This window comes from Scyliorhinus canicula, chromosome 8 (genome assembly GCF_902713615.1).
Source record: "Scyliorhinus canicula chromosome 8, sScyCan1.1, whole genome shotgun sequence".
In the NCBI taxonomy this organism is placed as follows: Eukaryota; Metazoa; Chordata; class Chondrichthyes; order Carcharhiniformes; family Scyliorhinidae; genus Scyliorhinus; species Scyliorhinus canicula.
The window spans coordinates 97,192,416-97,208,041 of record NC_052153.1 but is presented as its reverse complement, the minus strand read 5'-3'; the positions used below and the strand labels follow the sequence as shown (position 1 = coordinate 97,208,041).

Sequence of the window (15,626 nt, the reverse complement as noted above, 5' to 3'; positions counted from 1 at the left end):
GGAGCACAGCCCAGGGCCTTCCACCCAGGACACCCTAAGAGTGATCATTCAATCTGAATCCCTCGTTCCTAGGACCAGCGCAACTCAGGAACTGCAGACAGAACAGGGTGATACTACAACACCAGTTCTACTCGAAAGTAGGCCGGGCCCTCTAGGACTTGGCCCTCCAAAGGACATCTGCTGAAGGCATTTCGGGCAACAAGGCGTGGTAGGCAACAGGCCAGCTCCACCTCTGGCATGCATCATGGGAACACACCTAAACTAAGGGATTTTAGGGGCATAGCGTGGGCGTAGGTGAAGTTAGACACTAGAAGTTGGAGAACACTTTAACTTTAGAAGAGAGAACCGGAGACAGACAGACAGATCTTTCGTGACCCGGAAGCAAACAGTTCATGTCCAGACATGACTGGTCCCAGCCCATGCCCTCCCCACTTAGACTTGTCTTGTCAAGGTCAACTGGATGGTTATGTCTGCTTTGCGGAACTGCTGAATCCTGACTGGTAGTCATTTGGGTCATGGCAGAGAGGTGACCTCTTTGCCTCTTGGTGCTGTGCAAATGAATTTTGAGGTGTGAAACCTGAGGATTCATCCTATTCTTTGACTTTGAGACTGCGGGGAGCTGATATTACTAAGGGTTAGTGTTACAAGCATGAGTCTCCAGAATGGTAGAAGGCATCTGCTTCATGGAGAGTCAGAATAATAGGCATCCTTCTTGGTCAGGCTGCATGATTCAGAGACATTGGGTGCGATTTAATGGCCACATTGCGCCAGACTTTGTGACATTGAAAGGCCATTGACGCGATGCTCAAAATGCTTTGTGGGATTTAACAAGACCCCATGAGACGTCGCGATCTGAATCTCGTCCTCGCTGGGCGAGATTCAGATTAACATATTTAAATGAGCCACTATGCTCATTTAAATATGTCTGTGCCATATTCTCCCAGGGCCCGGGAACTAATGGTCTCGCCTGGGAGACCTCGCCAGAGCGCCAGTTAGCACTGGTTTCCCCAAACCTGGGCCAGGCTGTGATAAAATGGCCAATGGCCTGAATTTTAGGCCTGATGCAGAATTGGACACTTTAAATTGAGAATTGGACATTTGAAATTAAACCTCAGACAGGCTTGACGGGAATTCGAACAGCCAAGTTCGAATACACTGGACAGAGATAGAGAGCCTGGACAAGACTGTGACTGTCCTCTCAACAAGACACTGGAAGATACAGTCCCATTCAAGTAGATCGATTATTGTGGATTGCCCAGATGAAGCCAGACTTTCTGGCACCTAGATCACCTTATATGGGATAAGGTTACATATGGACAATGTACCTGAAATGGGAACTGGGGTGGGTTCTTAAGGTATACTATAGTTAAGATAAGATAGTTAATATCAACTTAGGCTGAATTGTGAACTTGCGTCAGTCCTTTGTTCATCTTGTAACTAAGGAAACCTGGATAAATTTAATAATAAACTGTCTGGAAAGTGTCTGGAATTTTACAGACACCAAGGCACAATGGCACCTGGGGTGGTCTCCCAGGCCATTAGAGACTCCTGGGTGGTCAGTCTCTGGGCAGGTACCTTGGCACTCCTGCTGGCATGCGGGCACCTTGGCACTGCCACATTGGCACAGTCACTCAGGGTGCCAGGGTGGAATTGCCAGGCTGGCAGGGGCACTACAATGGTGCCAAGATTCCCGGTTGCCTATCCCGGTGATTGGGCCTGGTGTTCGCCTGCTCTTAAAGAGGTGGGATGAGGGGGGCTCAAGGACCCCCAGGAGTTAAGTGGGGGGGGGTCCGGAAGCAGCGGTGGGGTGGCTATGAGGGTCAAAAGCTGGTGCCCTGATCTGCGAATAGTCTTTCTGCGCTATCGACCTGAGCTTGTCATGGCAGGAAATTAAGTAAGTGCAGCCTCGGCGGAGTGTTCCTCATCTGGCCAGAAGAAAAGCAAAGTCCCGTTAAATAGTGGGGCTAAGAAACACCCCACTAAATGCACCCAAAAAGACACTCTGTCTTTGTCCTTCAAAAATTGCACCCCTCATTTCTGCCATGCCTCAACTACCCCATGACTAGAGCCTGATTGCCTCACTGGGGAGAACGAGGGAAGATTGTGTTCTGAAATCTCGCCTCCGCAGATCCCGTTTTTGGCCCTTGACAAATTTCGTGGCCATGACAGGATTTGCTCAGGGCTTTTCAGGACAGGGGCTCAGGGGCCTGATAAATTTGTGCCCTGTGTCACTAATTGTCTAAATCAAAATGATAATTCAGTAGACTTCCTATAATTCAGTGTCTTGGGAAGACAATGTATTGCAATTATTGCAATCTCTAGTTGCCAGATAATACTGCAGTGAATGATGTGACCATGTTTATTGTTACAGTATCATATTTAAACAGTGATAATAAGCACTCCTACATTCCACAGCACATTCCATTGTCACATTAAGTTAATTCTGTGACGTTGTGACATTAACATATAAGAATAGACTAGTGTGTATATTTCAGTGAAATAGGATCGTTACAAAACCTGTATCCTATATTTAACAGCTAAGTGAGATATTAAGTGATATTGCAATTGCATTATATTTTAATAAAAGGCAATGATTAATCGCCGAGTTGCGGTTAGAGTAATACTAAAGTTTGAAATGCACTTGTACTCTGGGAACTGGTTAACTTCAGTTGGTTAGATGGCTACAATGTGGTACAGAAGGATGTGATAGTTCATCAAGGCCTGCCTCCTTGTCTTTCCCCAAGCTTAATGTGGAATAGCTTTTCTCAAGCTATATAACCAATTGTCTCTCAGCAGTGGAGAGAGATCCCTACAGTCCCTTGTGGCCTAGTCCTGCTTTTAACACCAGTAAGCAACCTTATCCCACATGTACCATAGATCTACAATTTCAGCTGATTTTATTTCAGATTGGGATTAAAACTCAATGTCAAATTCCTAATAGGCTTTCAGATGCCCATCTCAAATTGCCCTTGCTTGGTTATTACTGAAGGCAGTTAAGAATCAACCACATTGCTGTGGGTCTGAAGTCACATGTAGGGATGGCAGATGAGTGAACCAGGTTGTTTTCTTTATGACAATCGATAATAGTTTAATGGTCACCATTACTGTGACTATCTTTATATTACAGCTTTTTTAACTGATTTCAAACTCTACCAGCCACTATTGTGGGATTTGAGCCCATGTCCCAAGAGCATTAGCTGAGGTTTCTCCATTACTAGGCCAACAACATTACCTGTAGGCCACTGTCTTCTCTGTAGTTAGGCTGCTTTTCATTTGAGGGGCACACAATGGGCAGTTGTTGGATAGGATACATCCACCTTCCATCCACTGTTAATGCCAATATACAGTCAGAGCTTGGGTGGGGGCAGGGAGTGGGCTGGTGTTGATCATTAACAGACCTCACTCAAACCAGAACTTTAAAACACAAGTTACAAAAAAGCTTCCCATATTCTGAGCAGCATTCAGGATTCCTTCAAGGGCTGGTGAATCTGTGGAACTCTTTGCCGCAGAAGGCTGTGGAAGACAAATCACTGAGTGCCTTTAAGGTAGAGATAGATAGGTTCTTGATTAATAAGGGGATCAGGGGTTATGGGGAGGAGGCAGGAGAATGGGGATGAGAAAAGTATCAGCCATGATTGAATGGCGGAGCAGACTCGATGGGCCAAGAGGCCTAAATCTGCTCCTATGTCTTGTGGTACAATTGGACAGAGCACCAGTGGGATATGATTCATCCATTTGCATCTCAAAATTGCAATTGTGATCTGATGTATGTCTCTGGACCTTGATTGTCATAGGAGTAGGTCATTTGGCCCCTTGAGTCTGTTTCACTATTCAGTGAGATCGTGGCTGATCTGCAATCTAACGCTAATGAAGTCGATGGATGTAGTGTACTTAAATTTTCAGAAAGCTTTCGATAACATCCTCCACAGGAGGTTCATTAGCAAAATTAAAACACCTGCAATAGGATGTAATAAACTCGCATGAATTAAGGATTGGTTAAAAGGCAGAAAACAGAGAGTAGGAATAAATAGGTCATTCTCGCGTTGGCGGGCCATGATTAGTGCGATACCACAAGAATCAGGACTTGAGCCCTGGCTGTTCACAATATATATCAATGATTTGGATGTGGGGACCAAACGTAATATTTCCAAGTTCATGGATGACTCAAAGCTAGGTGGGAATGTGTGATGTGAGGAAGACGCAAAGTGGTTTCAAGGGGATTTGGATAGTCTTGGTGAGTGGGCAAGAACATACATAGAAAATAAATGCAGGAGTAGGCCATTCAGCCCTTTGAGCCTGCTCCACCATTCATCATGATCCTGGCTGATGATCAAATTAAATATCCTGATCCTTCCTCCCCCCCCCCCCCATATCCCTTGATCCCTTTAGCCCCAAGAGCTATATCTTTTAAAAAAAATAAATTTAGAGTACCCAAATATTTTTTTCTCCAATTAAGGGGAAATTTAGCATGGCCAATCCATCTAACCTGCATATCTTTGGGTTGTGGGGGTGAAACCCACGCAGACATGGGGAGAATGTGCAAACTCCACATGGACAGTGACCCAGGGCCGGGATTTGAACCCAAGTGCTCAGCGCCGCAGTCCCAGTGCTAACCATTGCACCACATGCCGCCCTCAAGAGCTATATTTAATTCCTTCTTGAACTCACACAACGTTTTGTCCTCAACTACTTTCTGTGGTAGTGAATTCCACAGATTCACCACTCTCTGGGTGAAGACATTTCTCCTCACCTCTGTCCTACAAGGTTTACGCCTTATCCTCAAACTATGGCCTCTATTTCTGAACTCTCCCACCACCGGGAACATTCTTTCTGAAACTATCCTGTCCAATCCTGTTAGAATTTTATAAGTCTCTCTGTGATCCCCTTTCCCTCTTCAAACCCCAGTGTCTATAATCATAACCGATTTAGTCTCTCCTTATATGACAGTCCCATCATCCCAGGAATCAGCCTGGTAAACCTTCACTCCACAGCAAGAACATCCTTCCTCAGATAAGGACTCCAAAATAGCACACATACTTCAGGTGTGGCCTCAGTAATGCCCCGTACAATTACAATAAAACATCCTTATTTCTGCACTCAAATCTTCTCGCTATGAAAGCCAACATATCATTTGCCTTCTTTACAGCCTGTTGCACCTGTGCTTAGTTTCAGCGACTGATGCATGAGGACACCAAGGTCTCACTGAGTTTCCACATCTGTCAATTTACACCCATTCAAATAATAATCTGCCTTCCTATTTTTGCTACAAAGTGGATAACCTCATATTTATCCACATTATACCGCATCTGTCATGCATATGCCCACTCACTCAGCCTGTCCAAATCCCACTGAAGCATCTCTGCATCCTCCTTACAGCTCACTCTCCCACCTGAATTTGTATCATCTGCAAATTTGGAGTTAATATATTTAGTTCCCTCGTCCAAATCATTAATAGATAATATGAACAGTTGGGGTCCTCGCACAGATCCCTGCGGCACCCCAATAGTCACTGCCTGCTAATTGGAAAAATGCCCATTTATCCCAACTCTTTGCTCCCTGTCTGCTAACCAGCTTTCTATCCATCTCATGACACTACCCACAATCCCATGCGCTTTAACTTTACATATTAATCTGCTGTGTGAGACCTTGGCGAAAGCCTTCTAAAAGTCTAAATAAACCATATCCACTGGTTCTCCCTAGTCAGCTCTACCAGTTACATCTTCAAAGAATTTCAGTAGGTTTGTCAAGCACGATTTTCCTTTCGTAAATCCATGCTGACTTTGTCTGATTATATCACTGCTTTCCAAATGCTATGCTATGAAATCCTTGATAATGGACTCCAGCAACTTCCCTCCTACCGATGTTAGGCTCACTGGTCCATAGTTCCCTCTTTTCTCTCTACCTCCCTTGTTGAAAAGCAGATTTATATTGGCGGCCCTCCAATGTTAGGAACCATTCCGGAGTCCAAAGAATTTTGGAAAATGACCACCAATGGATCTAGTATTTCTAAGGCCATTTCCTAAAGAACTTTGGGATGAAGATTATCAGGCCCTGGGGATTTATTTGCCTTCAATTTCATTAATTTCTTCCAAATCATTTATTTAAAATTACCGATTTCCTTCAGCTCCTCATTAAAACTTGTGTTTCTCAGAACTTCCAGGACATTATTCATGACTTCCTTTGTGAAGTTAGAAGCAAAGTATGAATTTAGTTCCTCAGCCATTTCTTTGATCCATGTTATGAATTCCCCTATTTTTGACTGTAAGGGGCCTCCATTTATTTTTGTAAATCTTTTTCCCTTTATATACCTGTAGAAACGTTTTCAGGCATGTTTTTATGTTCTCTGCCAACTTACTTTCATATTCTATTTTACCCTTCTCAATTAATCCCTTGGTCCACCTTTGCTGAATTTTAAACTGTTCCCAATCCTCAGGTCTATTGCTTTTGCTTGCTAACTTTTATGCTTCTTCTTTGAATCTAATACTATCTCTAGTTTCCCTTGTAAGCCATGGTTTGGCCATGGTTCCCTTTCCACTCATGCACCAAATAAGAATAAACAACTTTCGGAGTTCACTCATCCATTCCTTGAATGCCTGCCATTGCCTGTCCACTGTCCTTTCTTTCAGTAATGGTTCCCAGTCCATCATAGCCAACTCATGCCTCAGACCACCATAGTTACCTTTACTTGGATTCAGGACCCTGGCCTCAGAATCAACTACCTCACTAACCACCTTGATAAAGAATTCTGCCATATTATGGTCATTCATCCCCATGGGTTCTCTCACAACTAAATTGCCAACTAATCCTTTATCATTGCACAATACCCAGTCCAAGATGGCCTGTTCCCTTGTTGGTTCCTTAACGTATTGGTCTGGAACACCATCCCATAGGGGCAGCAGGGTAGCATGGTGGTTAGCATAAATGCTTCACAGCTCCAGGGTCCCAGGCTCGATTCCCGGCTGGGTCACTGTCTGTGTGGAGTCTGCACGTCCTCCCCCTGTGTGCGTGGGTTTCCTCCGGGTCCTCCGGTTTCCTCCCACAGTCCAAAGATGTGCGGGTTAGGTGGATTGGCCATGCTAAATTGCCCATAGTGTCCTAATAAAAGTAAGGTTAAGGGGGGGTTGTTGGGTTACGGGTATAGGGTGGATACGTGGGTTTGAGTAGGGTGATCATGGCTCGGCACAACATTGAGGGCCGAAGGGCCTGTTCTGTGCTGTACTGTTCTATGTTCTATGTTCTATATACACTCCAGAAATTACTCCTCTGTTGTACTGTGACTAATTTGACTCACCCAATCTATATATAGATTAAAGTCACCCATAATCATAGATGTTCTTTTATCACATACATTTCTGATTTCCTGTCGAATGTTATTCCCAACATTACCACTACAATTCGGTGGTCTGTGTACCACCACCACAAATGTTTTTTCTGCCTTGGCGTTACTTAATTCCCCCCAGACAGATTCCACACTGTGCTAATATCTTTCCTCAATATTTCAATATCGTCTTTAATCAACAGTGCAACTCCACCACCTTTTCCTTTCTGCCTGTCCTTCCTAAAAATCAAATAGCTCTCAATGTTTAGTTCCGAGCCTTGGTCACCATGGGGCTGCAGTAGCTTAGTGGTATTGTCGGTGGACTAGTAATCCAGAGACCCAGGGTAATGTTCTGGGGGCCATTATTCAAATCCCGCCATGGCAGATGGTGAGATCTGCTCACCAACACAAATTTGCAAGGCCACAGCAGCTTGGGTTCAATACCCGTATTGGCTGAGGCTATTCACGAAGGCCCTACCTCTTCAACCTTGCCCCTCGCCTGCGGTATGGTGATTTTCAGAGGGCGGCATGGTAGCACAGTGGTTAACACTGTTGCTGCACAGTCCCGGTTTGGGTCACTGTCTGTGCAGAGTCTGCACCTTCTCCTCGTGTCGGCGTGGTTTTCCTCCATGTATGCCGGTTTCCTCCTACAGTCCAAAGATGTGTGGTTAGGTAGATTGGCCATGCTAAATTGCCTTTAGTGTCCAAAAAGGTTGGGCGGGATTCTCCGACTCTCCGCCGGGTCGGAGAATCACCGGAGGATGGCGGGAGTCGCGCTGCGCTGGTCGGCGGCCGCTCGCAACGCTCCCCCCCCCCCCCCGCGATTCTCCAACCCGCAATGGGCCGTAGTCCCGCCCGTTCTTTGCGGGGACAGGCTCCGGGGTCCTGGGGGGGGGGGGGGGGGGGGGGGGGGGGGGGGGGGGCGTGGGGCGATCTGGCCCCGGGGGGTGCCCCCATGGTGGCCTGGCCCGTGATCAGGGCCCACCGATCCGCAGGTGGGCCTGTGCCGTGGGGCACTCTTTTCCTAGGCACCGGCCATGTCAGCCTCCGCGATGGCCGACGCGTAGGTGAACCCCCCCTGCTCATGCACGAGGATGACGTGAGCAGCCGCTGACGCTCCCGCGCATGCGCGGACCTACGCTGGCCGGCGCAGTCCCTTCGGCCCCAGCTGGTGTGGCGCAAAAGGCCTTCCACGTCGGCTGGCGGGACGCAAACCACTCCAGCGCCGGCCTAGCCCCTGAAGGCCCGGAGGATTCCACAACTTTGGGCGGGCCGACGGCGGAGTGGTTCACGCCACTCCACCCCATCGGGACCCCCCCACCCCGCCGGATACGGGAGAATTCCGCCCATTAGGTGGGGTTACTGGGTTACAGGATAGGGTGAAGGTGTGGGCTTAAGTAGGATGCTCTCTCCAAGTGCCTGTGCAGACACAATGGGCCGAATGGCCTCCTTCTGCACTTTAAATTCCATGATCTGGAATTAAAAGTTTAATGTCGATTACCGTAAAATCCTATCTGTTTCACTAATGCCCTTTGGGGAAGGAAATCCTACCTGGTATGGCCTACATGGACTCCAGACCCACAGCAATGTGGTTGACTCTTAAATGCTCTCAAAATGGCTTAGCAAGCCACTCAGTTCAAGGGTAATTAGGGATGGGCAATAAATGTGGGGCTACATCCAAAGAATGAATTAAAAAGAAACATTGGAGCCATGTCGCTGTAATCCCAATTATATCATACTCCTTTACATCTATCTGCACAACTAATTAATCTGTTTTATTTCAAATGCTCCGAGCGTTCAGGTACAAAACCTTCAGGCTCATCTTTTTAACATTCCTTGTCCCATTCTGACTATTTTTTTTACTGTGTCTTCACTTGAATCTGACCCTTGATTTCTCTGCCTACCTCTTTTCTTATTCTCCTTGCTGTATTATCTCTTGTTTTTGAGTCCCCCTGCTCTGAATCCTTACTTTGGTTCCCATCCCCCTGCTGTATTAGTTCATACCCTCCCCAACCACTCTAGCAAGTACCCCCCAAGGACATTATTCCCGGTCCTGCCCAGATATAACCCGTCCAGTTTATACTGGTCCTACCTCCTCCAGAACTGGTCCCAATACCCCAGGAATCTCAAACCCTTCCCTTCACACCATACATCCTGCTGTTTCTATTCTGATTAGCATAAAGCATTGGGAGTAATCGGTTCTACTTTTCAACTTGCTTCCGAGCTCTTTATATTCTGCTTTTAGGACCACATCCCTTTTTTTCCCGATGTTGTTTGTACAAATGTGTACCATAACAACTGGCTGTTCACCCTCCCCCTTCAGAATGTCCTGCAGCTGCTCTGAGACATCCTTGAACCTAGTACCTGGGAGGAAACATATCATCCAGTAGACACTTTTGCGGTCACAGTAATGTCTATCTATTCTATCTATTCCCCTCACAACTGAATCCCCTATCACTATTGCACCTGAAGAAGGAGCCGTGCTCCGAAAGCTCGTGTTTGAAACAAACCTGTTGGACTTTAACCTGGTGTTGTAAGACTTCTTACTGTGCATTTCTTCACCGTTAGCCCCTCTCCTGTGCAGCAGAACAGCATGGTGCTACGAATTTGACAGATGGAATATAATGTGGAAGAATGTGCATGAAGAAATATTTTTCCTGATGAAAGGCCTAGACCAGGTGATTCCAAACTTGGGTCCGCAGACCTCCATGGGTCCATGAAGGGTCTCCAAGGGGTCTGTGATGCTAGCAGCGGCCATGTGCCCAGCAAAGATCGGTTCCACCGCTCAAAATTTAAAATCCATCGCACACGATGCACAGGCATCTTTCTTCACATTCAGTCTGGAATTTTCACTGATCAAATTAAGCCTTTTGCCCTTTAGTTTACTGTCCTTCAGTCACTGGGGCAGTTTCTTTTTATTTACTCTATCTAAAACCTTCTTGGTTTCAAACAAAACGATCAAAACCTCCTTCGAGTTCATTGCTCTAAAGAACATAAGCGCAGCCTCTGAACTTTATAACGGGAACCATTTCAATCAGTCACATTTGTACCTATTCCCGGCATTGGAAGTCCTTCCTAAAGAATGCTGACCATAATTTGACACTAAATTCCAGCTTTAATCGACCTAGTGTCTGATATAAATCTGCCAAAAAGTCCTTGCTCTATTTTTGTACTTTGCCGCATTTTGTTTGAATTCCTGTTCCTCTGTGCCAATGCTTCTGTTTGCCAAATAATATAGTTTGTCAATAGATACAAAGTCTGAGAAAAATGATCGGTTCATGTTAAAGGTACAGATCAGAGCTTCTTAATATTACAGGTACATATTCAGCAACATAAGCAAACAAAAATGAGGAGAGACGGGAATATGAAATATTGGGCTGGATTCTTCCGCCCCGCACGCTGCAAGATCGCCAGGGGCGACAATGGAAAAGTCCATTGCGCTCGGGCGGGATTCTCCAGTCACTGGGCGGGTGCGGTCGGAGAATCCTGCCCTTGTGTAACCAGTGCATGGTATATTTTAATGCCACTAAGCAGGTATCAATATCCCAGACAACATTTGCTGCCCTCCCGCTAAAGGTGGGAGAGGAAAGTATCTGTGCTGGTCACTCCATTAATTTTTCATTCGAACCTTGACACGTTTGCATTTGAAAGGATTCCTGAGGGCTGCATACATGCCGTGATCATTGTCCAATCCTAACATGTTAGTACAAAGTGCAAAAACTACGGTTGTAGAAACTATGATAAGCAAACAGTAAACATGGAAAATATTCAGTCGGATCATTAGCAGATTTGGGACAGTTTTGCTTGGTGAGCTTCCATTAGAACTTGCAATGGCTCATGTCTGATTTGATTTGATTTATTATTGTCACATGTATTTGTATACAGTGGAAAGTGTTGTTTCTTGCATGCTATATAGACAATGCATACCGTGCATAGGGAAGGAAGTAGAGACGACAGTCATAACTGGGATGTGGAGAAAAGATAAACTTAATACAAGGTAGGTCCATTCAAAAGTCTGATGGCAGCAGGGAAAAAGCTGTTCCTGTGTCGGTTGGTACGTGACCTCAAACTTTTGTATCTTTTTCCTGACGGAAGAAGGTGGAAGAGAGTATGTCCAGGGTGCATGGGGTCCTTAATTATGCTGGCTGCCTTTCCAAGTCAGTGGGAATTATAGATAGAGTCAACGGATGGGAGGCTGGTTTGCGTGATGGACTGGGCTACATTCACAACCTTTTGTAGTTTCCTGCGTTCTTGGGTAGAGCAGGAACCACACCAAGCTGTGATACAACCAGAAATAATACTTTCAATGGTGCATCTGTAAAAGTTGGTGAGAGTCGTAGCTGACATGCCAAATGTTCTTGTGTGTGTGGTGCAAGGGTAGGTATGTGCTTGAGGATGAGCATGCGTGTGTGCGTCTCTTTGGAGTTTCACTGTATCTTCCCTTCACTATTTAGTGAGTACCCTGTACTACCATTTTTGGTGTGGAGATGCCGGCGTTGGACTGGGATGAGCACAGTAAGAAGTCTTACAACACCAGGTTAAAGTCCAACAGATTTGTTTCAAATCACTAACTTTCGGAGCACTGCTCTTTCAAGTGCCGTTGGATAGCGGGGTGTTTCTCAGCACTGCAGTCTCCATGAAACGCCTCGCTAAACGCACCATTCAGCGGACTTTAACTTGAGTCCGCTTAATCGCGTTCATTGTTTAAAAGGTATGGTGACAAATAAACAATGGGAAGTTCTGAAATAAATAATTCAAAATGTTTCAGGAGCAGTGCTCCGAAAGCTAGGGATTCAAAACAAACCTGTTGGACTTTAACCTGGTGTTGTAAGACTTCTTACTGCACCATTTTTGGTTTAAGGTGAATGGCCTCACGTTTGCCTACATTTGAAACCAACTTGCCACAGTTTTGCTCATATACTTAATCTGTCAATGTCTTTGTAATTTTATGCTTCCAGCCACACTGCTTATCCTATCTCTGTGTCATTTGCAAATTTGGATGTATGGCATTCTATCCCTTAATCTCAAGTGTCAATGAATACGCATGTTACAATATAGATCCTTGTAGGATGATAGCACATGTAGATTCCATGACCATTATCCCTATCCTCTGTCTCCTTCCACTTAGATAATTTCCTAGCTAGGCCAATAATTTGTCTTCAGTTCCATGAGTTTCAACTTTAGTTAACTGCCTCTTATGAGAGACTTTTATCAAATGCCTTCTGGAAGTCCATATGTGTTTGCACATTCTATGCTTTCATGTTTTTGTGATTTAATAATTCTCATTATGTTTAGAAAGTCATCATAACAAATAAGAACAGACTCCATAATTTTAAACTACAGCAACATTGCTGGTTTTTAAGTATAAAAAATCAACAATAGATATTGCATAAAGACAGACTGTCAGAGTTCAGAAGATGGACACTTGAGAATCTTTTCTCATCGTTTATAGCATCATGTTAACTAATTAATCTATGCACAATCTGTGCAACACCTTTTTTCTGTTACCTGTGGCCCATGGGTGACTGCAACATGTAAAGGATTTCCGATAACACGCTTCTGTGCTAATAAAATGCTCTTGCAGACAAATTCTTTGTAAACAGGTTCTTCCACAAATATTCTGGATCCTGCTAAACAGCACTGCCCTTGATTGAAGAAGAGACCATGATGAGCTTGTTCTATAGCAAAGTCCACTGCAAAATATGAGTTAGAATGGCATATTCATTCACATTTGAAAATGTAAACATAATTTTGATAAATACAATGCAGTTTCATTTATTTATGAGTTCATAACTGCCTTTCCAGTAAAATGTTAATATATTCTACTTCATCTCATCGGCTTTCTCTAAAAACCTTATGATCACATGAAATGACAATTAAAGCTGCACTTCAGAACAGCAAAATCACATGGAGTTCTACACATATTACACAGACTGGATCCATTTGTTAAATATTAACATGCATAGTTTATAACCATTTACATAGTTTATACCCATTTACGCTTTGGAAAGAATGATTTGAAGTGATAGTATTCACAATTTATATTCAATAATCTGATGCATGGAATCGAATACGTAAAAATCAAGAATTAAATCTATTAATAATCACTTAACCTCACTTAATCAGAAATGGGGGAATATCCTGGCTTTTACAGCATACCTTAATAGCTCCAATAACCTACTGAACAGTTTAATTTTTTAATCAAATTTACCAGTTCCCAATTGCTCTTCTACTTACAGAGGATAGACATTATGGGAGATTATCTGCCATCTCCTGTTCCATACACAGTATGATAGATACCCTATTATTTTACTTGACATTTCTTAAAAATGTCAGAATTAGACTTCCGGTGGCGTATTATGCCATGATGTTGGCAGAGCTGTTGGGGGAGGGGGAGGATCCATCTCGATATGAACTGGATCGGTCTCATAGGTCATGGAGGCCAATACCAAAGGCAAGTGAGCCGCCAAGAGTAGTGACTGTTTGTTTCCGTAGGTACCGCTTGAAGGAGGACTTGTGCTGGGCAAACCAGAAGCAGGAGGTGCAGTGGGCTGGAATTGGTATGCGCATATACCAAGACTTTGCGGTGCAGTTGGCGAGGAGGCAGGTGGCCTTCGTCCGAATGACGACGGCACTGTATAACAGCAAGGTGTGGTGCAGCGTAATGTATCCAGCTAAGCTGAGAGTGACCTAGAAATCCAAAGACTTTTACTTTGAGATGGTGGAAGCGGTGGAGGTGCTTGTGAAGGCAGAAGGGCTGTGGCAGAATTGAGAAATGGGACCGAGGATTGGTCTAGTACTGAGGGTAGGGGGTTGGTAGGAGAGTATGTAGCTGTATGTAGCTTTATCTTTTCACGGCATGTTGTTGTATGTACTAACTGAGTCAATGCTGTCTATTTGGACAAGGTAAGAGTTGGGACTTTCCTTTGCAATGATCGTTCTTTGGGGCTTGTGGGTTTGTGCTGGGGTTGTGTGTTAAAGGGGACTTCTTTGTTTTTCCTGGGACCTGGCAGGGGGGAAAGAGACCCCGGCGGGGACCTCCACACCGGCTGGTTTAAGCCGGCCAGTGAACGGGAGTGAGGTGGAAATGAAAATGAAATGAAAATGAAAATGAAATGAAATGGAAAATCGCTTATTATCATAGAATTTACAGTGCAGAAGGAGGCCATTCGGCCCATCGAGTCTGCACCGGCTCTTGGAAAGAGCACCTTACCCAAGGTCAACACCTCCACCCTATCCCCATAACCCAGTAACCCCACCCAACACTAAGGGCAATTTTGGACGCGAAGGGCAATTTAGCCTGGCCAATCCACCTAACCTGCACATCTTTGGACTGTGGGAAGAAACCAGAGCACCCGGAGGAAACCCACGCACACACGGGGAGGATGTGCAGACTCCGCACAGACAGTGACCCAAGCCGGAATCGAACCCGGGACACTGGAGCTGTGAAGCATTTGTGCTATCCACAATGCTATCGTGCTGCCGTTATTGTCACGAGTAGGCTTCAATGAAGTTACTGTGAAAAGCCCCTAGTCGCCACATTCCGGCGCCTGCCCGGGGAGGCTGGTACGGGAAACGAACCATGCTGCTGGCCTGCTTGGTCTGCTTTAAAAGCCAGTAATTTAGCCCAGTGAGCTAAACCAGCCCCTGGAGGAGGAGCTGCAGCCATCAGAGCCTGGTAGAACAGATTTCGATGAGCCTAGCCGCGGCGAAAAGTTTGGGAAGGGACCGATACTGGATGAGATGTTTTCGAGAGGAAGTGGAGGGGAGAAGTCTGGGACGGGGGGGTTTACAATTCATGGGTGTCATTCATTGTACACTTTCGGGGATTGGAATGGCCTTGAATATTAGCGTGGGTGGAGGGGTTTGGGGGGTGGACTATATATGTGAATGGTGACCATGGGCGATTCCTGATTCTTTTTCTGTTTTTTTTATTTGATGCTTATATTGTCATCATGCGGGCTGTTGTGTAGGGGTTGGTGAGAGGATGGGATGTTTGGTGCGAGGCTTATCAGGGGTTTGACATTGTATCCGTTACTGTTTACTTTTTATGGTGGGGGTAAATTTTGAAGAAAATGTGAAAAAGGAGAATAAAAACATTTAAAAAAAATATATCAGAATTATTTCTGCCACAGAGTCCCTCAAGTCAGGTCCCTTTCATTGCCAGGCTACTGTGGCTATAAGTTTCACAACAACCAACATCAGCTTGAGAATCAGAGGACCCAGGGAAATCATACAAATGACAACTGAATACAATTGGAATGAGAGTAGTTCATCAAATGCTGGGCCACATATGTAGTTAAATAGT

The 15,626-nt window shown here is 45.0% G+C and overlaps 1 protein-coding gene across 5 annotated transcripts in view; it reads right to left on the bottom strand.

The window, feature by feature from the left end:
• Positions 1 to 15,626, bottom strand: part of LOC119970402 (retinal dehydrogenase 1-like) — a 177,140-nt gene that overhangs the window by 16,387 nt on the left and 145,127 nt on the right. For all 5 annotated transcript variants that reach the window (XM_038804964.1, XM_038804963.1, XM_038804965.1 and 2 more), the window contains one exon: positions 12,827 to 13,011. In XM_038804964.1, coding sequence (XP_038660892.1) covers positions 12,827 to 13,011 — 185 coding nt within the window. The remainder of the gene's footprint in view (positions 1 to 12,826; positions 13,012 to 15,626) is intronic.